This window comes from Cnephaeus nilssonii (assembly GCF_951640355.1).
Source record: "Cnephaeus nilssonii genome assembly, chromosome: 2".
In the NCBI taxonomy this organism is placed as follows: Eukaryota; Metazoa; Chordata; class Mammalia; order Chiroptera; family Vespertilionidae; genus Cnephaeus; species Cnephaeus nilssonii.
Genome location: NC_137073.1, coordinates 32,526,137 through 32,548,431, shown reverse-complemented (window position 1 = coordinate 32,548,431; position 22,295 = coordinate 32,526,137). Strand labels below are relative to the sequence as shown.

General features: G+C 57.8%; 1 protein-coding gene across 1 annotated transcript in view; it reads right to left on the bottom strand.

Annotated features, from left to right (window-relative positions):
- Positions 1–22,295, bottom strand: part of CASTOR2 (cytosolic arginine sensor for mTORC1 subunit 2) — a 57,611-nt gene that overhangs the window by 10,467 nt on the left and 24,849 nt on the right. Inside the window, exons 2-8 of the mRNA XM_079793475.1 lie at positions 12,048–12,118; positions 6,144–6,337; positions 5,329–5,461; positions 4,457–4,580; positions 2,990–3,100; positions 2,531–2,613; positions 35–129 (exon numbers count right to left, since the gene is read on the bottom strand). Coding sequence (XP_079649601.1) covers positions 35–129; positions 2,531–2,613; positions 2,990–3,100; positions 4,457–4,580; positions 5,329–5,461; positions 6,144–6,337; positions 12,048–12,118 — 811 coding nt within the window. The remainder of the gene's footprint in view (positions 1–34; positions 130–2,530; positions 2,614–2,989; positions 3,101–4,456; positions 4,581–5,328; positions 5,462–6,143; positions 6,338–12,047; positions 12,119–22,295) is intronic.

Below are 22,295 nucleotides of genomic sequence, written 5' to 3'. Positions count from 1 at the left end.
GCTCCCCCGCCCCGGGGCCAGTGTGGACACTCACCAGTGCGTGGTCGAACTTGAAAGTACTGATGTAGTAAGCGGGGATGTCCGCAGCAGCCAAGGGCTCGGAGATCTGGGCCACAATGCCACACTCATCTGGGGACGGAGGTGGGGACTGGCTCAGCCTCCACGTGGTGGCATCATCACCCAGGGTGCCAGCCAGTGCTCCCTCTGCCCTCTCCCTCCCTCTGCCAGCAGTGCCTGTCTGCCCCCCCCGCCCCCCGCCAGCCACCGCCTGAAGGCCTAGTGCAAAGGCCCCTCCACCAGGAGCCTGCTTGACGCCCTCACCAGCAGTGAGCTCTCCACTCAGTTCTGTCTGACGGGCCACCCTCCGCCTGTTCCATGCTCTGTAGCCACAATGCATCTCCCCTGCCAGCCTTCGAGGTCCCTAAGGCGGAGCTGGAGGCAGTGTAGGCCCCCTTTTCTAGTCAGATAACTGTGGCCAAGTCACTTCCTTTCTGAGCCCCTGTCCTCAGCGGAGCCCCCCTGGGTGGAGGCCCCTGCCCGTCCTCATGGCAGTGTCAGGCGTTTGGTGGGGCTGGGACGTGACTTCCTACTCCCTCTAGCATCTGAAAGTGGGAGTCTGTGCTGCTTTTCTGGTCTCCCCAAACCTTATCTGATAAAGCAACCTTGGGGTTGCCTGGGGCTGGTCTTATCCTCAGTGGCAGCTTCCTCCCTGATTTAAAGGCACCACGCAAGGCTTCCTCCTACAGGAAGACCTCCAGGATCTGAGGACTATCCCACTCCAACACAATCCTGTGTGTTTCCGAAAAGCTACTGTTATGATTTTGGTGATGACGCATTTCCCCAACACTGTCCCCACACATGTGGGCGAGGTGCTGGGTGGAGCCCAGGTCTGGTCGCCAGCTCCCATGGGATTCTGAGGCCGAAGCCTAGGAATTACCCCAGGTCCCACCTCCATTGTCACTAAACCCAGCGTCGGATCTGACCCTCCACGCCCTGGCCCTGGTCCTGCTCGCTGGGCCCACCCATGCAGCAACCCTGTAGGTCTCTCAGGTTCCTGCTTCCCCTTCGTCTGCCGGGCTCCTGGCTGGCCCCCAGGCCCCTTTGGTGGCTGTGCAGGTCTCGAGCCTACACTCCTGGGGACTGTCTGTGGCGCTACATGGTGGAGACCGGCTGTGTCCTGAGACACCTTCTCTTCCTATGAAAGGAGGAGGGGAGGAGACCAGGGTCTAGGATGGTGCACTTTAAACTGGAGGCTGTGACCCCTGTGACATTAACTTAGAGGGCTGGTGACCAGGAAAGGCCAACCGGCACGGCACACGGTAGGTGAGGGTGGTTTTGTGAGACCGTAGTTTGCGTCGTCTGGGTACGTGTGTGTGTTGGGTTATGGTGTAAAATATATTTATTCTATCCATGGCCACACACATGCAGAACCCGCCGGTCTAGCACCTGTCAGAGTCTAAGTTATTTTCCCTGCAGGACTCTTTGTAGCTATAAGCACGGCTCTCAACCCGCTGCATCCTGGGAAGGCAGATCTAGCTGCTGCTGTAGGACTCTCACCCTGGAGTCCTACAACCTCCCTTCCCCGTCGCTATTCACAAGGCCGAGCAAACAACTCCCCTTCAGCAATGTGCCGAGGTCTGCCCATGGAGAGACGGCTGAGTTTCATCTGCTATCCCACCCTTACTGCTCCTGCATTGGCCTCTTGATGTGAGCAGAGTTAGGGGCACTGTCCGTCCATCTGCGAACTCATGAGAAAGGTGAGGCAGGTGGCAGAACCTGGCTTCCTCAGTGACCCCCTCACCCCAGGTCCAAATGCCCTGCCAGCTCCATGTCCCGTCCCAGGAGAGAGCGAGCCCTCAGGGCTGACCCGCTGGCCCCTGGAGCGGTGTGAGTGCTATCGGGAGCATTCTGCGCCCTGTCTATGAAATCAGGGCCACCATACCACTGGGCTTGCCGAGGATGCTCCCTGCAAACCACCACTCTGATTTACCAAGAGCCGCTCTGGGTGCAAGCTCTGGGTCTAACGGTCCAGCCCAAGGAAATAATTTCTAATCACGACAGAGCTCTGGTCCCAGGCACACTGCAGTCACTCCCAGCGGGGCAGCCTGCAGTGCTGAAAGGGTGCGGGCCACGAGGGGTCTGAGGCCTGGGGCCCCGCAGAAAAGGCTTATGGGAAAAAACACCAAAGACAGGGCGCGGGGAACTGTGGAAGCTGCTGCTAGGCTGAGTCTGGGGAATCACTGCGGTTTCCCCCCGGAACAGGTCGCTGGGTTCTGCAGGAGGAAGTCTCCTTCCCAGGACAGAAAAGGTCACGTGCTGGGATGTGAGATGGTCTGTGAATACTTCCCTCCAGAGGCCTGTACCTCCCTCCCTCACTGGTCAGTGGGACCTCAGGCTCCCCAAGCTTCCGTCTCCCCATCTGTACCCCAGGGCACAGGCAGGCTGTGACTCCGGCTGACGTGAGTGCCCCGGCACTTGCAGGCACTCGGCAATGCCTCCACCCCCCTCCGCTGAACCCCACAGGGCTCACCGAATCCCAGGGGCTGGCCTCCGATCCGCACCATCTTCCAGAGCTCTCCAGATGCGCTTGTGAACAGCAAGTTACTAGGAAACCTTAAAGGAGCGAGGAAAATCCAGAGGCTGATGTTCAGGCGCTCCCTGGCCAGGGCTCCACCTGCCACAGGATGGGCCCCAGGACCCTGCCGAGCCCTCCACCCACTCTCTCTGCACCCCCCTCGCCTGGGGGTCGGGGGACAGGAAGGCAAGGTTGGGATTGGCTGTGCAACAACTGCCCCTCCCCAGCTCCACAGAGGGGACTGAGGGGCAAATGGTACTCGAATGACCCAGGGCCCTCTGAGTCTCCTGTCATCTTGGAGACGGGGCCCGCCCACCTGCAATGAAGGGCTGTGGTGAGAAATATTAGGGACAAAGGGGGTGATGTGCCCACAAGGAGCCCAGCCCACCCTGGTCAACCCATGGCCCGGCTCACCTCTGCTGGGTCTGCACGTCCATCACCAGGGAGATGTAACCCTCGATGAGGGAGAAGGAGAAGAAGCGGATGTGGCCACAGTCGTCACTGGCAGCCATGGGGTCCTTCACGCTGGGGACGGGGGTGCTGGTGAGGGTGGAGTGGGGGCCCCACTGCACCCCGACCCCTGCCTGTCCTGCCCGTTAGCCTCAGCATGGGTTGTTGGGAAGAGCGCTGGCCTGGGAGAGCCCCTACCCTGCCTTGCTGAGTAACCCTGAGCCAGAGTCCCCGCAGGTCTCCACGCATTCGTGGAGGTGAGCAGGGCATGTCCGTGCTGGAGCTCCAGCCGGCCCCCAGGGCACCTGCACGGGCCCCTTCCCGGCAGGGTTCTCTGTCCTTGTATGGGCCCACATCTCTGGGCATGATCTGTGGTCACTGCCAGCTCACTGGAACCTGCACCCACCGACCTGGTGTTGGCCTAAAGGTAAAACCGACTCTGAGGACAACTCAAAGCCTGTCGTCCTCCAGATGAAAAACCCCCGAGTTCGAAGCTCAGGGAGGGAGCCTGCCTTTGGAGCTCAGGGCGGTGGGGTTTGTTAACATCTCCCTGTGCTCTGGCTTCACCAAGGTTCAACATTCCCAAAGGAAGCCCGGCCGGTGCTGCTCAGTGGCTGAGCGTCGACCTATGAACCAGGAGGTCATGGTTCGATTCCCGGTCAGGGCACATGCTCCGGTTGTGGGCTCCATCCCCAGTCAGGAGTGCAGGAGGCAGCCGGTCAATGATTCTCTCTAATCTCTCTCTCTCTCATCCTCTCTCTCTGAAATCAATAATAATTAAAAAAAAAAAAAAGATTCCCAAGGAAGAAAGTCTCTCTTCTCAGATGGAGCTTTGGGTAGAGCCATGTCTCCCCACCACCGACCCCAGACAAGTGTCCAGGGCAGGTCTGTCTCCTCCCTCAGACTGGCTCCCAGGGCAGGTCTGTCTCCTCCCTCAGACTGGCTCCCAGGGCAGGTGTGTGTCTCCTCCCTCAGACTGGCTCCCAGGACAGGCCTGTCTCCTCCCTCAGACTGGCTCCCAGGACAGGCCTGTCTCCTCCCTCAGACTGGCTCCCAGGGCAGGCCTGTCTCCTCCCTCAGAGTGGCTCCCGGGGCAGGCCTGTCTCCTCCCTCAGACTGGCTCCCAGGGCAGGCCTGTCTCCTCCCTCAGACTGGCTCCCAGGGCAGGCCTGTCTCCTCCCTCAGACTGGCTCCCAGGGCAGGCCTGTCTCCTCCCTCAGACTGGCTCCCAGGGCAGGCCTGTCTCCTCCCTCAGACTGGCTCCCAGGGCAGGCCTGTCTCCTCCCTCAGACTGGCTCCCAGGGCAGGCCTGTCTCCTCCCTCAGACTGGCTCCCAGGGCAGGCCTGTCTCCTCTGAGACTGGGGCTCCGTGGCACAGCCATCTTTCCTCCTGGCCCACCCTGCAGCCCCTCACACCCAAGGAGACCCTACCCGTTGGAGTAGAACATGACGTCCATGAGGAGTGTGGCAACAGCAGGCAGCGTGTCGGGGTCCAGGCTGGTGACACAGAAGCTGTTGCTGGGGCTGGACAGTGGGTGGATGACGGGCCTCTGGACTGTGAGTGCAAAGACAAAGGTGCCAAGGCGGTAAGAGGAGCAGCGGGGGCAGGTGGGGTTTGCTGCAGACGCTCTGGGCGGCCTGGCTCCAGGCCCTGGGAGCCCTGGCCTGTCATTTCTTTGGCCTCCACCACCACCTACAGCTCTTCTGCTAGTCCAGGCTCACCCAGGCCCGGGGCCCCTGCACATGCCGTATCTATCACCTGCCTGGAATGCCCTTCCCAGCCTGCACCACCTGGCTGAGCTCCTACTTGTGTCTGAGCTTCAGCTCGACAGTGGCTGCCCCTGGAAGGTCCGCCCGACACCGCGGGCCAGGTGGGGAGTGGCCCCTGGGCCATTGCCGGCTGTGCCTGCATCCACCACCCTTACTAACCTCGGGCACAGGGTCTGACCAGGACGGCTGAACCGTGTTCTGCCTGGAGCTCAACTGATGCTCTGAGAATGGGCTGTTCTGGGCAGTACCTGGTCACTTTTATTTTAAATGGAATTTACTGGAGTGACACTGGTTAACAAAATTATATGGGTTTAGGAATACAAACTCTATAATACATCATCTGTATACCGCATCATGCATTCACCACCCAAAGTCCAGTCTCCTTCTGTCGCCATTTATCCCCTTTTGACCTTCTTCTACCTCCCTCCACCCGCTTGCCCTCTGGCAATCACTGTCCTGTTGTCTATGTCTGTTTTTTTCTTAATCCCTTCACCCTTTTCACCCAGCCCCAACCCTCCTCCCCTCCGACTCACCCATCTTGGGCTTCACAAAGCCATTGGTGATGCCAAGGTTCTCGGCGGCCACCGTCTCACCATTGACGACCCGCAGAATGGTGAACTCTGATGACAAGGTGTGGGTGACAAAGGGCAGGTCCCGCTCACGTACCTGGGGCAGGGAGTTGAGGACAGGAGTGTCCGGTAGTTCCTGGATGGAATGGGCCTGGGGGCAGCGACCCCCCCACCCCACTCTGAGATTCTGCCCCAGAACCAGCTCCCCCTGTCCTTGCCTCCTGCCGCCCTGGTGGGGGCTGGGAGCCTGGGACCAGGGCACATCTCTACAGGACAGCAGGAAGGATGCAGAGGGGAGAAGACATGACACTGAGGGCCGCGAGGTGCAAGTCTGTCCCCACACCCCACCCTCTTGAATGCTGCGCCCAGACCTGTCCCTGCCCCTCCCCAGGCCCATGCTCTTGAGGGTGGCCATGCCCATGGGAGGAGAAAGAACGACTTGGTGGCCAGGAGCTGCTGCTGGCCCCAGGACCAGACAGACTTGCCATCCCAGGGGGTGGGGGGTGGGGAAATGGGGAGACAGATGTCCAGCTGGGATGATACCCCACCCACACGAGCTCCCCAGACCTTACTTCCTGGCTTCCAGGTCAAACCAAGCATGGCCCCCACAAAAGGTGGAGGGGGCAGGGGGCAGAGACCAGCCTGGGTCAGGCTAACGTTTGACTGACCACCCTAAGGCCCCCCTGGCCTCTCTCTGAGCTGGTCAGAGAACAGGGACCACAGAACTCTACAGACAGTGCCTGTGGGGGAGGTCCCTGTCGCCCGAGAGCTGCGGTTACCAGGATGAAGTCCGTCTGGTAGGTGGACAGCATGAACACGGAGATGTTCTGGTCGGCCAGCGGGGCGATGACAGACTTGGCGATCTTGGTCACCCCGATGGGCTGGGAGCTGGAAAAGCTGCCACCACCTGACACAACATTGAGGGCCAGCCAGGTGGCATCTGCCACGCTCAGGTGCTCCGAGGAAGGCAGCTCTGGAGGGGGACACAGAAGGCAGGCCTGTGACTGATGGGCCCCAGGTCCCCAGAGCAGAGCAGGCCAGAGTAGAGACTGGCACGTGGGACCAGCTGTGTGACCTTGGCCAGCCCCACCCTCTGTGCCGCAGTGCCCTCATCTGTCAGAGGCGGATGGGACCGGCCTCAAAGGCTCTGCTGTGGGAGGACCGAGCCGGGAAGCCCTCGGAGGACTCTGGATGTGTCAGGCGGCTCAGGAGGGTGGGAACTACGGGGACATGTGGTTTATCTGTGTTGGGCCTCAGTTTCATCAACCGTGAAATGGTGAGTATTCAGCAGTCAGCAATGATTTTGTTATTTCCAGTCCTCACTCCCCTCAGGGTGGCAGGTGCTGCCATCACCACCTCACCCCAGTGGAATGGGTCCCATGGTTTTCAAACTGGGTTCCTAGGAACCTCCCAGGAGGCTGGGGTTGGGGGGAGCCAGGAGAAGGCAGGATGGGGGCCCTGGGTTTCCTCCTTGCTTCAAGCAGACCTGCCTGCTGGGCTTCTCTGGAAGAACGCCCAGCTCCATCCAGGAGGGCTCCTGAGGGTGCCGTCAGGTGGGCAGTGACGGTCATCCAGTCCCTCCAGAGAGCCAGCGAGCCCTGGGGGGTGGCACTGGCAGGGGCAGCATGGGGGAGGCTCAGAGTGACAGCAAAGAGCGAGTCTCCCTGACCAGCTCGTAAAACCTGGGCTCCGTACGTTCGGACCATCCCTTTCCCCACCCTGCAGAGCCCGAGGAGCCTGAGCACGGGATGTGGGCACACGTGTCTCCAGAAACACACAGCCACGGAGCTGACCCTACAGGCTGGCACAGGGCTCTCCACGCATCAGACTCCTGCTCAAACCCACCCCCCCAGAGGGACTGCCATTCCCCCTGTAAACACCACAACCAGAGCTCTGAGAGGGCGGTGATTTCATGATCACTTAGGGAAGGACAGTGCCAGGACCTCAGGAAGGAGAGGGGCCGAGAAGGAGAGGGGCCCAGACCCTGGTGATGAGGATGGCGATAACCAGGGAAGGCTGCACGGGCCTCAGGCAGGACGGCTTCCAAGGAGGGGATATTCAGTGAGACCCCACCAGGCTCCTACCTGCCCAGCTCTGGTCGTCATGGCGACCACAGCCCAGCGAGCCCATTGGTCATATCGGCCGAGAAGGGCCAGTCTTTGGCCAGGCTGGCTGGAGAGGCAGGCAGCTTCCCAGAACAGGGAAAAGGTTTGGGAGGAAGAGCAGGAGAAAACGTTTTAAAAGGCGCTAGGTCTCAGGTAGCCACGTCTGGTCTCTCTACCCGTCACCCAAGGGGTCAGAAGAGAGACTTCTCGGCCCCAGGACTGAGAGCAGCCGTGCTCCCAGAACTGGAGCCCAGCTCAGATCTGAACTGCGAATGATTTCGCTCTGGCTCTCAGCCCTGGGCAGAAGCCTGAGGTTCTTCACTGGCAGGCCCGTGGTCCCCGCGGAGGCTTCCTGCAGGGGGGCTTTGTCAGAGTGGCTGGAAACCACAGCGTTTACTGCTTCTGGCCCCACGGACATCAGACGCTGCCCTGGCATTCTGGGGGAGAGGGAAGGGCTGAGCGGGCCAAGCCTCGGGGCGCCCAAGGTGCTGCTCGGGGGCTGTGGGGACGAGCTGCCAGGAGGCGGCTCACTGGCTCTTCCCTAGAGGAAAAGTGGAAGTGGACCCCTGCTAAGACTGAGATGGACTATCAGTCAGTGCCATCGTCCCAGACCCTAAATATAGCTTCCCGGAGCTGAGGACACGCCCTGGTAGAGAAGGTCGCAGTGCCTCGCCACCCTCCCGGTCACGAAGGTGGGCGACTCTGTTGCTGGGTGGGACTCCCTCCTCCTCAGGAGTCCCCCGTTTTGGCCGAAGGACCTGCAGGTCCCTGCGCTATGTGGCCGCGTCCTCCACACAGAGCCTGTTTCTCAGGCTCCCCCAGCCCTGCCCGCAGCAGGGTCAGTCCTGGCGCAGGGCCGGCGGGTTCGTCCTGGCTGTGTGACCTTGGGCCCTGGGCTTTTGTTTTCCAATGTGGGATGATGAAATCAGGAGCGGCCGGAGAAGGTGCCGGCAGGATTAAATGAGATAATCCGCCCGGAGCGCTCGCTGAGTGCCTGGCACCCATCTGAGGGCTCATCAAAGGCCAGAGGCTTTCTGGTTACACTGCTGGTGTTCTGCTGGTTCTGGATGGCAGCTGGGTCAAGGCTATCAAGAGTTTAAAAAATGCTCCATTTCACTGTAAAGGAGTAAGCTGACTGTTGAACAATACGGGTTTGAACTACGTGGGTCCACTCGTATGCCTGGTACGCCACGAGCATGCCTTACAGCACTGAGCGGGAGGGAGGCGATCCTGTGCTTGGGATGAGGACATGGAGGCCCCAGGGCGCTGAGCAACTTGCCCAGAACAGTGGTCAGCAAACTACGGCTCGCAAGCCACATGCGGCTCGAGAGCCACGGTTTGCTGTTCTGTTGACCGACCACTGGCCCAGAATGATAAGCAGCGAGTAGCAGGGCTAGATCCGAGCCTGATCTGCTCATCTTAGTCCAGGATGAAGCCAGGAGTTACCTCTCAACATCTTCTTCCTTCTCCCTTTTGGCTAGTCACGGCCAAGGAGCAGTCCTGCCCCAGGGTGTTACAGGTACCCCTGATGCAGGTAAGGGGCCTGTGACGGGTGGGGGGGGCCAGTGAAGGGGTCCTGATTAGCACTGCGCCCGCTAAATTGCAAACCTAAGAGGTCAGGGCAGGGCTGCCATGCATATTATTTAGGGTCCCCACGAGCATCTAGCAATTGCACAAAGTAAGTGCTCATTAAATACGTAAAGATCAAACGACACACATGCACACAAACCCCTCTGGTTTGCCATGCAGACACACAGCGTCCATTTGAGCCAAGAGCCTCTAAAATTCCACATGAAACAGGAAGCTGTCTGGTTAATGTCACTGACAACTGTCCCACCCTCCCAGGGAAGGCCCAGCATTTGATGCACATGTGAACTGCAGATAGCTGCTGGCTCCTAACAGCGAAAGCGCCGCGCTGACGACATTGCCAGCGAACCACGATCAAGGCGCCCTGGCCGAGGGAGGCGCTTGGGTGAGAAGCAATACTTGCAGAACTGGGAGACGGGGCCCCATCTTTCACACAGCATGGCACAACCAGCACCCCTCCCCATCCCACGGGGGCAGCCACAGCCCAAATTCCCTTTCTGAAGAGGGGCCTCCTAAGAGAACCCCGCCCAGAGCTGAGGCGAGAGGGTGAACTTGGCAGCCTCCACCCCAAACCCTCCCCTCGGAGGGCCTTCTCACACTGCCCTGGCCACACACTGGCCCATCCCCCTTCTCAGCTGCCCCTGACCTTGGTCTGTTGGGATTCACCGCAGCATTTCCTGCTTCAAATGGGCCCCCGTCACTCAGGGACTGTGGGCACCTGAATGTCAGTTTTCCCTCTTATAAAACAGGTCTTTACTGGTTACCCTCAGGCCACCGGATGATCCCAGGTGGTGATGCATCCTGCAGCGGGTACAGGGGAGTCTCATAGTGTATCCTGGCCCCTGTAGCTCTGCAACAGGAGTATGAGGTACGTACTTCTTTAAAAGTACATATTTTTTTTCTGGGGCAATAACAGCTGTCTAAGCAGCCTGCTTCGCTAGCCTGGAAGGGAGACCCTTACCCAGAAGTCACAGAGCCCCGAGGCTCCTGGGGTCGGAGATGGTGTCTCTCAATTCCCAGCTCCATCTCCAGGGCCTAGCAAGATGCTGGCACACCCCAGGTGCTCAGTAAACACAGCCTCCTGCACCCCTGGAGGCGGCCTCAGATAGCCAGCCACTCCTCTGCAGGGCATCTCCCTGGTTAGTGATAAACCCTGCAAACATGGCCTTCCAGGGCCTGCAGAACCGGCTTGCCAGGTCCCACGGCCTCCCTCTCTCCTTGCTCATGGTGTCTGCTCATTTGCTGCCTCAAGAGGTAGAGACTTCAGTCTCGTCTGAGGAGGAGGATTAGATAGAACATCTATTACCAGAGCACACATACTCCGGAGCGTTCAGATGCCACCCTTCCCAGCAGTTCTGCGTTAAAGGCATGATGAGTGCCCATAAGAAAATGGAAACGTGTCTGGGTTGCCCAAGCATAGTGTCCGCGTATCCGTGGCTCCTGTACTCAGACAACGTCTGCTGAATAAATAAATGAGTGACTCCATGGGTGCCTTCGATGACGAGGCAGGGCGTCCTGTGGGGCCTGCCCTATCCCTGCCCTGGCCGCGAGATGCCCCCTCTGAGTCAGGAAGGCCATGGTGTCCTTGAGATGGGGGCGGGACCACCCCACACTGGTAGGTGCTCTGGGGCACCTGCGGGTAGGATGACAGAGCCCAGCTGGGAGGTCGCTTCCCTGGGGTGTCAACAGGAGAACCGGAAAACAGCCGACTTCTGACCATGTGCCATTTCTCAGACCCCATTTTAGGAATCGACCTGCATAAGGACAAATGTTACAGATTTAAAGTGTCTATAATTTTATCACTGGAGAAAAATTACAGTGAGTTTAAATCTAACCTCAGGGGACTGGGAAGGAGGCGCGGCTGCTGTGACGACACGGGAAACGTTAAGGCGTAATGTGACGTAAATGTTAAGTGAAAGCACTTCTCTATACGGCATGGTCGTAAGGAAATTAAAGAGAGGCAACGTGCACAGAAAGAAGCTGGACAGGAAATACCAAAAAGTGACTAGTTATCTTTGGGGTGGGACTGTTTCTTTATTATTATTATTATTTAAATATTTTATTGATTTCAGAGAAGAAAGGAGAGGGAGAGAGATAGATAGAAACATCAATGACGAAAGAGAATCATTGATGGGCTGCCTCCTGCATGTTCCCTACTGGGGATCAATCCTGCAACTCAGGCATGTGCCCTTGACCAGAATCGAACCCGGGACTCTTCAGTCCGCAGGCCGACGCTCTATCCACTGAGCCACACCAGCTAGGGCGGGGTGGGACTGTTTCTTAAAAATGTCGGACTTGTGTCCTCTGCACGTTTTGAAGAACGTGGTTCAGACACCAACGTTGGGGTGGCCTGGGCAGTGACATCCCGTTTCTGTTCCCAGCGCCTCATGCACACCCCTCCTCCCCGGAAACTAATGTGTATCGGGCAGCACGAGGACAAACGTAAAAAACTTATAATAATAAAACTGCAAGGATGTGGGGTGAGGGGAGAATGACTGCTGACAGGTAATGGGGTTTCTGTTGGGGGTGATGAAATGTTCTGGCATCGGGGTGGCGATGGCTGCACAACCTTATGAACTGCCGAGTTTTACCATGTTGACTTTCATGGCAGGTGCATGGTATCTCAATTTAACAAGTGGAAAAAAGGTGAAGGAAGATCACGAAGGATGGTACCTGGGGCTCCGCCAATGGGGACAAGGACTGAGGACAATTGAAAGCACCTCCCTCACAGCAGATGCTCAATGAAATGTGTGTCTTCCTTCTTGGCTGCTTTAGTTCTCGGCTGGGGAGGCACGGTGTCACGGCCCCTGTTAGCTCGGGGCCTCCTGGGCAGGCTCCCGGGCAGAGAGGGAGGGGCCCCTAGCCAGGAGACTGGGAGAGAGAGGAGAAGACTCCCCACGGGGTGGGGCGGGGGCAGAAATAAGGAGGCGGGCAGCCAGCCTCAACGGCAGGGCCCAGTCCGGCCACATCCCTGGTGGGAGAAGCACTCACCCAGGAAGCCCTCCTCATCGACGATGATGGTGTAATCCTCCGGGGTCTCGGTCAGACTGAAGAACTTGCACCTGTGTGGATGGACAGACAGACAGACACGGGATGTCACGTTAGTTCTGCATTAGCCCTGGCCGGACACTGTGGTGACCAAGCAGGTGAATCGGTTTACCCAGAGCTCTGACGGCAGGCTGCTGGTGACCTCCAGTAAGCTGTACCTCTCACCCCACCCCCCCCACCCCTCCCCGTCCTGACTCAGGAGGTCTCAGAGAGGTCTCGAGATGGTGATCGTCCCCTTTGCACCCCGAATCGGCCAGCCTCTGGGATCCTGTATAGGCCCAGGGGTCTCAGATCCCACTTTTTCAGCGAGGAAGTGGCTGAAGGGTAGGTCTGGCGGGGGCCATGCAAATGAACTGTCTTATCCAGGGCCCCCAATTCCGACCTCCAGGCCTCCGTCCTGGCCCCCTCCTCACCAACTGAAGAGCTCCCACTGTCATTTAAGTCCTAATTCCCATCACCCAAAGGACAGCCCAGCCTTCAGGCTGCTTTTCTTCTCTGCATGGGAGGGGTGTGGACGTCTGTGCTGGGTGTGGGACACAGATCCCTGAACTGCCACATGTCACCTCTGGGAGTACTACTCAGCCTGGGGTGTATGATGCTCGTCCCTTCCCCCACAATACTATCCATTTCCCAAGGCCAGGCAGGGACTGGTCATTACTCTGCCCCCTTTATCTCGGCCCTGCTGTCTGGCCCTGAGCACGCTCTTGGTGCCTGGCAGACTAGCTGGGCTCCGTGTCTAGGCTTTCCGTCACGGGGTAACGGGGTCCCCACCCCTCAATGCCTGTCTCTTCCCCCTCTGCCAGAACAGCCCCCGGAACGGCAGCTGCAGGGAGAGACGGTGTGCACAGGCAGCGGCACGCAGGAAGCGCGGTCACTTATCTGGCATCGCTGCTCTGGAGCGTGAGGCCCAGCACGGGCTCCATGCCCAGCGCGTAAAACCCATCCATCACGGGAGCCGTGACAGCAAGAGGCCCAGCGCGTAACCCCAGCCGTGGCCGGACAGCACTGCACACAGACTGAATGGGAAAGGGATCTCGAAGGGGATGCAGCGCTGCAGGGACCGGGTGGCCGCCGTGTCCACCGCTCTCTCCTCGGGGCCTCCTCTCCCGCTAGCCGCCCCGGGACGACACGGAAGCCCGACCACAGAACCCGGCAGCACCTTTTACTTTACCCTTTCCATTTTCCACAAGGAGCGAGAGCAACTGGAACCAGAAGGAATGCAGAACGATACTGCCATTTGGACAACAGTTTGGAAGTTTCTTACAAAGTTAAACAGACACCGACCACACGAACTGGCCATCCCACGCCTGGGTACTGACGCCAGAGGAAGAAAACCTATGCGCACACACAGACCTGCACGCCAAGGTTTGCAGCCTTTATGTGTGATCACCCCAAAGGGGAGACAACCCGAGTCCTCCCTTCAACTAGAGCCCCGGCTGGGCGGGGGCTCAGCCACACCACGGGGTTCTGGTCCGCAATAAAGAGGAACGAGTTACTGATTCGTGCTGTAACGTGGATGAATCTCAAAGGCACTTTGCTAAGTTCAACCCGGACTCAAAAGGTTGCAATATATATGATCCCATTTACGTGACATCTGGAAGGGGCAAAACTGTAAGGACTGAGAGCTGACCCGTGCTGCCAGAAGGTGGGCCGGGGTTGACGTTGGAGGGGAGCCCAGGAACTCTTGGGGTGGTGGGGTGTTTGGTATCTTGATTGTGGTGGTGGCTACAGGATCATACACATTTGGCAAAACTCAAAGAACTGTACCCTGAAGGGTGAATTTTACTGGGTGTAAATTATACCCCCCTGAACCTGACTTTGAAGGAAATGCCTGTGCCAGCATTGTAAACAGGGTGGCACTTAATCTCCCCCTCCGACCAACCGACAGCACACTCTCTTCCACTTCCCTCCCGCGCTTTGGTTTGCAAATGACATCTCTGTCCCTGCCTGTCCACATCCAATTTGCAACTGCTGCCTGGACAAATGAAATCTGTAATTGCTCGGGACAACGGCAAATTATCACCTTAGTGAGTGGCAATCACTGGTCTGGCCTAGCTCCTTCTTGGGGACTTCTGTGCACTCAGAAATAACCTTGGAAGTCCCCCCACCCCCAACCCCCATCATCGGCCTGCCACAAGCAGGTACTTGCTGGGTGGGGGCGTGGCCACCCCGTGTCTGAGAGAGCCCTGTGAAGGCTAACAGATGTGGCATTTGCTCCCAATGCCCTCTCGGCTGTGAGGGACATTCCAGAAATAGACCGTATAAATCATCCTGGAGGCACAGGCACCAGCAGAAGGCAGCATCGGCCTCTGTGTAAACGGGGCATGAATATGTCGATGTGGCCGTCTCACCCTTCAAGACACAGTTAAAGGATCTTCTTTTATGACTGGCACCAGCCACCTCCTCTCCCTCACCTCCCACCAAATGGGTGGGTCCTCCCTTGAGAGCCTACATCCTTACACCGTGTCCACAAGAGGGTGTTAAGGCCACTGTGGGCTGCTCATACCTCACAACTCCAGGAGAGAGTTCACTCGCCTCACAGTGCATGTGAAGTTGCCCTCAGACCTGGGCAGTGCTCGACGAGAGCAACTGTGCATGATGAGAACTTGCCACAACCCGTTGCGAATACCTGTCTCCCCAGCAGACCATACACTCTCACAGGCAAGGGCTGGAGGCTCTCTGCACACACACCTGGCTGGGCACAGGACCAACGCTCAGTCTGATGAGCAAAAGAGTGGACTACAGCCACATACCTACCGCCAAGGCCAGAGCAGCTCTAATCGGAACAAGTCCTACGTGCCCTGGCACGGCACTGCCTTGGCGTGGCACTGCCCTGGTGTACCCTCCAATGAGAAACACTAAGGTCTCTAGTCCCAACTCTGTGCTCTCCAGTGAGTCGTGGCTAAATCCACACCACAGATGCCAGGCCCCGCTGTCTGTGGCCTCTCTGCACTTGGTCTACAAGGAGCTGGAAAGAGGACCCAAGCCCAGCAATCAGCCTGCCTACTAGGAAACCTGAGGAGGAGGAGGAGATCTGCTTGCCCTCTAGATGCCCTCGTGGTCCTTAGGAACAGGATGAAATGACAGGAGAGAGCAGCCTGGGAGAGCGAGAAGAGGACCGAGGGCCTGGAGTCTAGGGCCTGGGTCCCAGTCCCAGCCCGGCCCCGGGTGGTGAGCCCTGGGCTGCCTCATCCCTCTGCACAATGAGGGCAGCTTCAGGGTGGGCTAGTTCCCGCCCAGTTCCGACCTGGGCAGTGCCTGGGCCACCTGGAACCCTGCCAGCTGCATAGCAGTGGGGACCAACAAGATGCACAGACACGATTCCGGAGCCGTTGAGTGCCTGGAAAATACCTCTCCAGGCGAGGCAAAGCCCCAACCAGAACCTCAGACAGATCTACCTGCTGCCCAGGGAGCTGGCGGTGGTGTCCCAGCTCGGAGGAGAGGGCTCACCATTTCAGGCTGTGGGAGGAGTGCCGCAGAGCCGAGAGTACACAACCTGTGCAACTGAGTGCCACGGTGAGGGGGCAGGTCCTGCAGGAGCACTCGGGTAGATGGGATACGAAACTCTAGAGCTCTCACCAATGGAGGAGGGAGACTGGGGACAGCAGCTCTGGGTGAGCCTTGGCTATGGACACACCCCAACAATCACGCAAGTCCCGTCTAGGGGGTGCCAAGTCCACTGGGGTCCGTAAACAGAGCATGGGGACTGGATGAGGGCAGGCCACAACAGGAGCCATGTCTGTTCAGAGCCTCCTGGCCCACACGGAGCATGCCCACAGGAGCTGAGGGGACCCTAGACTGCACCCCTTTGGCCTGGGGAAGACGCCAGCCACCACCTTTAAGTCTCTGTGGTTATTGTGGGACCACGGGTTGTAAGCCACGTGGCTGCTTATGGCTGTGTGACCTTAGGCGAGTCACTCCCGGTGCCCCGTGTTCTCACGTGTTGTTGAAGAAGAAATGTTGAAAACCCCATATGACTATGGTAAGCCCTCCATATGCTGGCTACTGGTGGGCAGACAGAGCTAAAGGGGAGGCACCGGGGAGGCCAGCTGTGTTCCCAGTAAAGAAAAGCTCTACAGCCAGCTGACTACAGAGACCAATGGGCTGGCCCGGGAGGCAGTGGTTGCCAGTTCTCTGAAGGGTACCGCCGCCTCGAGGGGGAGGATGGAGTAAGCTGAGTCTCTGATTCTTTGAAACACCTGGTTCCCACACATTGCGCCCAAGTAAAAAGCTTTGGATGAAAAGTCTCCATTCACCTCCCCAATAGCTCAGTTCCCACCAGGCAGGCAGGCAGGGAAGGGATGATGATGTAGGACGGGAGAGGCGGACCAGCCCTACGTTGCCAGGGAATCTGCGTCGGAGCCAAACCTGCAGCCCTGGGCCCAACCCCGCTGCCTGACACACACACCAAGGCCTGGGCAATCTCCAGACATCGGGTGTGTCTGCGGACAGGGGACATCCAGATCGCGGCACCAGGGGGTGGCCGGAGCCATCGCCATTGAGTGCAAGTTCCTATTAGCATCCCTCCCGCCTTCTCCACTCACCTGCCGGCTGTGCTCACTTCCTCTTGGCTCCCAGACCACAAAGACCCCTTAGGTAGTCAGGGCTCAGCAAAGGCTGCCAGTACGTGGACTCTCCGGCAGGACCCAGGGCTCTGGGAGGTGGGAGCTAGCCAGAATGCCCTGTGCCAGCCAGGCCCTGCTGAGCTCACCTGCCAGCCCCTCAGAGAACCAGCTCAGACCTTTGCCGTCACAGCCCGACCAGCCGGGCCTTGAGATGAACCCAGAGCCTTCCCACGCTACCAACGGGACCGAGAACAGTCTTCCAGCACATTCCAGGTACCTGTTCACAAACCATTCTTGTTTTTTTCGTTCAAGTAGGGCCTCTGAATGCCCATGAGCCCAGTTAGAATTCGAGCACCAGCCTGGAAGCCCGGAGTCTTTCTCGCAAAGTGCAGCCCATTCAGGCTGGAACCAGGGAGGCTTAGCCACAGCCTCCTCTGCCGGACGTCACAGCGGGGATATGGAGGGGCCGGGTCTGCCCCCCCCCCCCCCCCGCCGCTGCCCCCCGCCGTGCTGCACAGGAGACTCCTACAACGTGGCGACGGAGCAGAGTGCTTCCGGCCTCCTCAGGGTGCTGGCCTGGTGTGTGTCAGCCTTTGTTCTCTTAACCAGCAGCAGCGTTTTCATGTTTCTCGTGGGTCCTCCCTCAATCTCTCGTGTTATTTACCTTTCATTTCTACTGTCTTTAACAATGACAGGCGACCGTTTCCAACTGTAGTTGGAAAGAAAGCCCTGATTGGTTCTGTGACTGGAAGGGCAATCCTGAAGAGGAGGTTCATTTCCATTAAGATAGAAAAGAAATCGGCTTATGTCACGGGCGGCCAGGAGAATCAGTGTGGGCAACATCGCTTGTACATTCTAGGGGGACTTGCACAGGTAGGAACTGCAAAAAAGGGGTCGGTAGGGCAGAAGGAATTAGTAGGGTCTGGATCAAGTCCCTGAGACCCAGGCAATCTTTCAGTCCTTCAACAAACCAGTCAGACACTGTTTCAGGTGCTAGGGACACACCTTAAGTAAGACAATTGGAGTTTACATGTGGTGGTGGGGAACAATAAAATAGTGGGTCCGATGATGGTGCGCACCACAGAGCGAATAAAAAGTGCAGGGAGGGCAAGGGCTAGCACAACAGGGGTTTGCAATTTAAAGACGGAGCAGGAAGTGGTTGCTAGGGGCTGGAGGAAGGGGGAGATGGGGAGCGATTGTTTAATGGATACAGAGTTTCAGTGTGAGATGATGAGAAAGTTCTGGAGTTGGATGGCGGTGATGGTTACACAAACAATGTGAATGTACTTAATGCCACCAAGCTGTACACTGAAAAATAGTTCAGATGGTACATCTGTGTTATGTCTACTTGTCTACAACAAAACAAAGTTGAGCAGGGAAAGGAAGGTACCCACAAGACCTGTAGGAGGTGGAATAGTGGGCATGCTGCTGTCCCAAGGAGGCCAGAGCGAGGAGACTGTGCAAAGCCCCGAGGCCAGGAGTGACAGAGGCCAGCGTGGCTGAGTGGCGGGGGCGAGGAAATGACAGGCAATGACTTCACAGGTGATGGGGGCGGGATGATGCCTTGTGGCCCCTGTGAGGCCTAGGTGAGGACCCCGAGACCAGTTAGGAGACGATTTTTCTTCAAGGAGCTGGCAAGAGCCGACGGTGGTTTGGCCCAGGCTGCCAGTGGTAGGCGTGGGTCCGCTTGTGGCCAGGAAATAATATTCAACAAATTGGGGGAGAAACATGAGGCCAAGGCAGGGAAAGACGGTCTCCCACGGCCAGTGTTCCGGTGGGAGGCACCAGGAAGGCCGGCAGGCAGAGGTGGGGCCCTGCATTGGCCTAATTGGCTCCCCTTTAAATCTGGTCCCAACTGCTTCAGTCCTTTCCTCTGTGGAAACCTGGGGCAGGTAAGACACCTGGGGCGGTGGGGCTGCCCTGCCCTGCCCCAGGCCTAAGGCACAGGCCTCTGGAGAGCTGCGGAATGGCTGCCTGTCCCAGGGGCCTGGCGGGGGCAGGGTCGGAAGGGTCATCCGGGTAGGACCAGTCTGGGAAAGGCCTCTGGCTTTGGGAACACACACATACCCTAGTGCAGGGCACACAGGTGGCAAGGTCTGGCGGTTTCTTTTCTTCCTTGGGGGGACGGAGGTGGACGAGGCCCCAGTGGGAATCTTGGCTTTCCCACCTCCCCGAGATGAGGCGGAACAACTCACTGGCCCTCCATTCGCCCCAGGTTCCTGACCTGTGAGAGAGGCCTGGAAGTACCTCCCCTGCAGGTTAGGGTTTAAGGAGGCACTGAACATACATGGATGTGCTCGAGACTGCTGAAGTGTGGTCACTCGATGCAGCCGAGTGGAGCAGCTGGCCGGGGAGCGAGGGGAACGGGATGTCCCTGGCAGCGCTCCTGTCTGGAGTGCTCGGGCCTTGCAGACAGGAGCACACCTTCTGCTTGTGGGCTCTTGGCTTCTCGGTGTTCAGCGATCTCTTTCTGGTTTCAGATCTCCCCGTTCCTGTGGCCCCCACCCCAGCCCTCAGCGGAAGTCCAGCGACCCCACGAGGGACCGCGGGGCCTGGCCCAGCTTCCGCCCCGGTGCACCCTTGTGCCCGCCAGCCCATTCCCAGCGAGGGGAAGACCCAGGGTGCTGCTGAGAAGATTCAGGTCTGCCTTCGCTGCGCCTGGACCGTGGGGCCGCGTCTTCCTCAGCCGAGTCCCCGTGCCCAGCACAGGACTAGACACGGGGTCTGTGCATAATCAGCACCGCGTGCATGTGTGGGATCATTAATTAGTGTTTTCCAGACAGGAACACGGATGCCCAGTTAGATTAAGGCAGTGACTGCCTCGGGGCCAACAGGCTGTGCAATCTCTAAGGTGAGGGCACCTGGAGGCATGTTCCCCATGACTCAGCTCTTCCCGGCGAGATTCCACCTTCTTACATATGTGTAATGGGAGACACTGACAAGAGAATTTATAATAGCCTGTTCCCAGCAACAAAAACCTGGCTACACCCCAGATGCCCATCGCTGGAAGAGGAGGGGAACAATGACAGAAGAATATTACCCAACAGTCTAAACAAATAATCTACGGTGACTTGCAAAAATGTGGAAGAATCTTAGCAATGTAATAGGTGGAAAAGTCTCCAAGTATGACATACAGCATGGTCCTCTTTTTAGAGTTAAAAGCAGCTTTAAAAAAAAAAACCCAAAAAAATCAAACGAACAGACCACCTTTACAACTCCACGTAGTTGCAACAGAATGACATGAAAAGGAAGCAAAGCGATGAAGAACACAGGTTCGCTGGGCATGGGTGGGGGGCGCGGGAGACCTCTGGGTAAAGGTAGGGTACTGAGAGATCCTATTTCTGCTCTGGCTTAAACACGAGCTGACTACATTATTAACTCTGATTAGTTAGATAAATGAATAAGGAAGGCCATGCAAGGACGCTCAGTGGGTAAGGGCCACGAACCTGAGCTGAGGTCCCCCCAGGGGCAAAGGAGAGACTGTTCTCTGGGAACCTGGGTCCGGCAGAAGTTTAGAGGGAATGGGCCAGGGGTCCGGCAGAAGGGCGTGGAGGACCCAGCCACAGAACTGGAGCTGGCTCAGGCTGCTGGGCAAAAACAGGTGTAGGGAACTCAGCAAAAGAGCCTCCAGAGGAGGTGGCCTGGCAGGTCCAGGTGCCAGAAGCAGGCAAGGGGCCCAGGATGAACGGGCAGGACTGGTCCAAAGGCTACAATCTCCGTCATTTGGATCATTCAATTTGACCTTGGCCAGCTGCACAGATGTATCTTCACCCCTCAACTCAGTTCTCGCAGTCCAGCCTCTACTTGATGGTGCCGTGGTAGTGGTTAATGCTCGGTAAAGGCATCGTTTTAGAGCGAAGGGGCCAAGGTTGGAGTCCCAGTGATGGTATCAGCTCCGTGGTCTGACGTTTACATGGCCCCGAACCGGTCTCCCCACTCGGAAAGAGGGGCATCACCCCACTGATTGCTGGACCAGGGGAGAGGCTGGCATCTCCTTAGGTACAAGCACCAGGCACACACGCATGCTCCAACAGCACCAGTCTCCTCCCTTCCTTTCGGATGATGGCACTGATGCTCCCTGGTTTTCTCCGGACATAGTGGAAGCTTATTCCACTTCCCCTGTTCCACACACTATGGTGAGGACACACACAACCTCCTATCCTTCCAGGGGGCAAGCAGCTTTTGGTCAGCGCGCTGAAAACAATAATCTAAACAATCTGTAGTACTCGTCCCCCCCACCCCTCCAAGTCCCTGACACTATTAATTGGGAACCGACAGTCCCTAGAGGGCTGCTATGACAGGACTTTGGAGCCAAGCGGGGGTGCTGTGTGGAGTTGTTGTCCCGTCGCCTGGTAACTCCGAGTGCCTCTGGCTCCTGGGTCACCTGAGCGCCTCTCGTCTCCTGCGGCCTCTCCAATTCTGTACTGGCTTTGGAGCAGGGTGTCCTGGGCGGCCCCCTTAGCTGACCCCAATCCTTAGATAACCCCTGTGTAGCACTGTCCTCCTCAGCTATGACCTCCAGCTCAGAAATCTCTGCAGGGCCTAGATCTTGCCCCTGCCCGCTCCCCACCCCCACCCCCCGACCCTCCACCCTCGGATCTGCTCAACCCTGTGTCTTGTCTCTTGATTGGGCATGCATGAGCTGAACCCCAGCCTGCACCTTCTCCAGTTTCCTAACATTTAGGCCAAGTGGTGAGACCCCCTCCCCCTTTGAAAACATCTGGGTTTTTTTTCATCCATCTTAACCCTTCTCTCTGGTCTCAGAAAAACAGTACCAAGGCAACCTTCTTTTTCTTCCTCCATTCCCACAGGCTAATGTTTCCTTCATCCCCATCTCCTCCTCAGGCCACTGCCTCCTTCACTCCCCTTTATCACCAAACAGGCCTTCGGTTGGTCACTATCAACCCTCTGTTGCCACCGGCTGGCCTCACCTTCCATCTGATCCTGTTCAGCTCACCAGCTGACCTCCTGTTGACCTCCACCAGCCAAACCTGACAGCCTCTTCCCTCATGCCCTCCTGTCCTTGACCTATTGGCTGGACCCCATGTGGCCGGCCAACATCTTCCCTTGGACGCTAGAAGCTACCACATGGCCTCCTCTAACTTCTGACACTGACACTCCTCTTTTGTTTCCTACAGTGGCTTCTCTTCTCCTCCCCATGTAGGTGGCTCTCAAGGGGGCCTCACATGACTCCCTCCCTCCAATTCTCCACCCACTGCGACCCAGGCTCTCTCCCAGAGCTTCCGATGGGCACTTCTCTGCCTACACTGGCTGGAATGGTCTTAGACTCATTTCTCACATCCACCCTCTGAGACAGGAATGGTTGATCCCCATTTCACAAAGGAGGAAACTGAGGACAGCAACCTGTTAGATAACCAAGACTGCGGCTTGTGCCCTCATCCTGATGGGATGGACCGTAACTGCACACCACTCACTCTAAAACTCCACCGCTGTTCCCCTTGGGCTTGGCCTGCAGCCGACCACCAGGGCAGAGCCAAGGCCTGGGGCTGCCTCTACCCTGGGGCCGAGAGGCTGAGTCATCTCAGAGAACATTCTCATTTTCAATTGCTGTGGCCAGCTAACACTGGAAACTTGATCTGTTTACTCTCAGATTCCTAACCCAGCA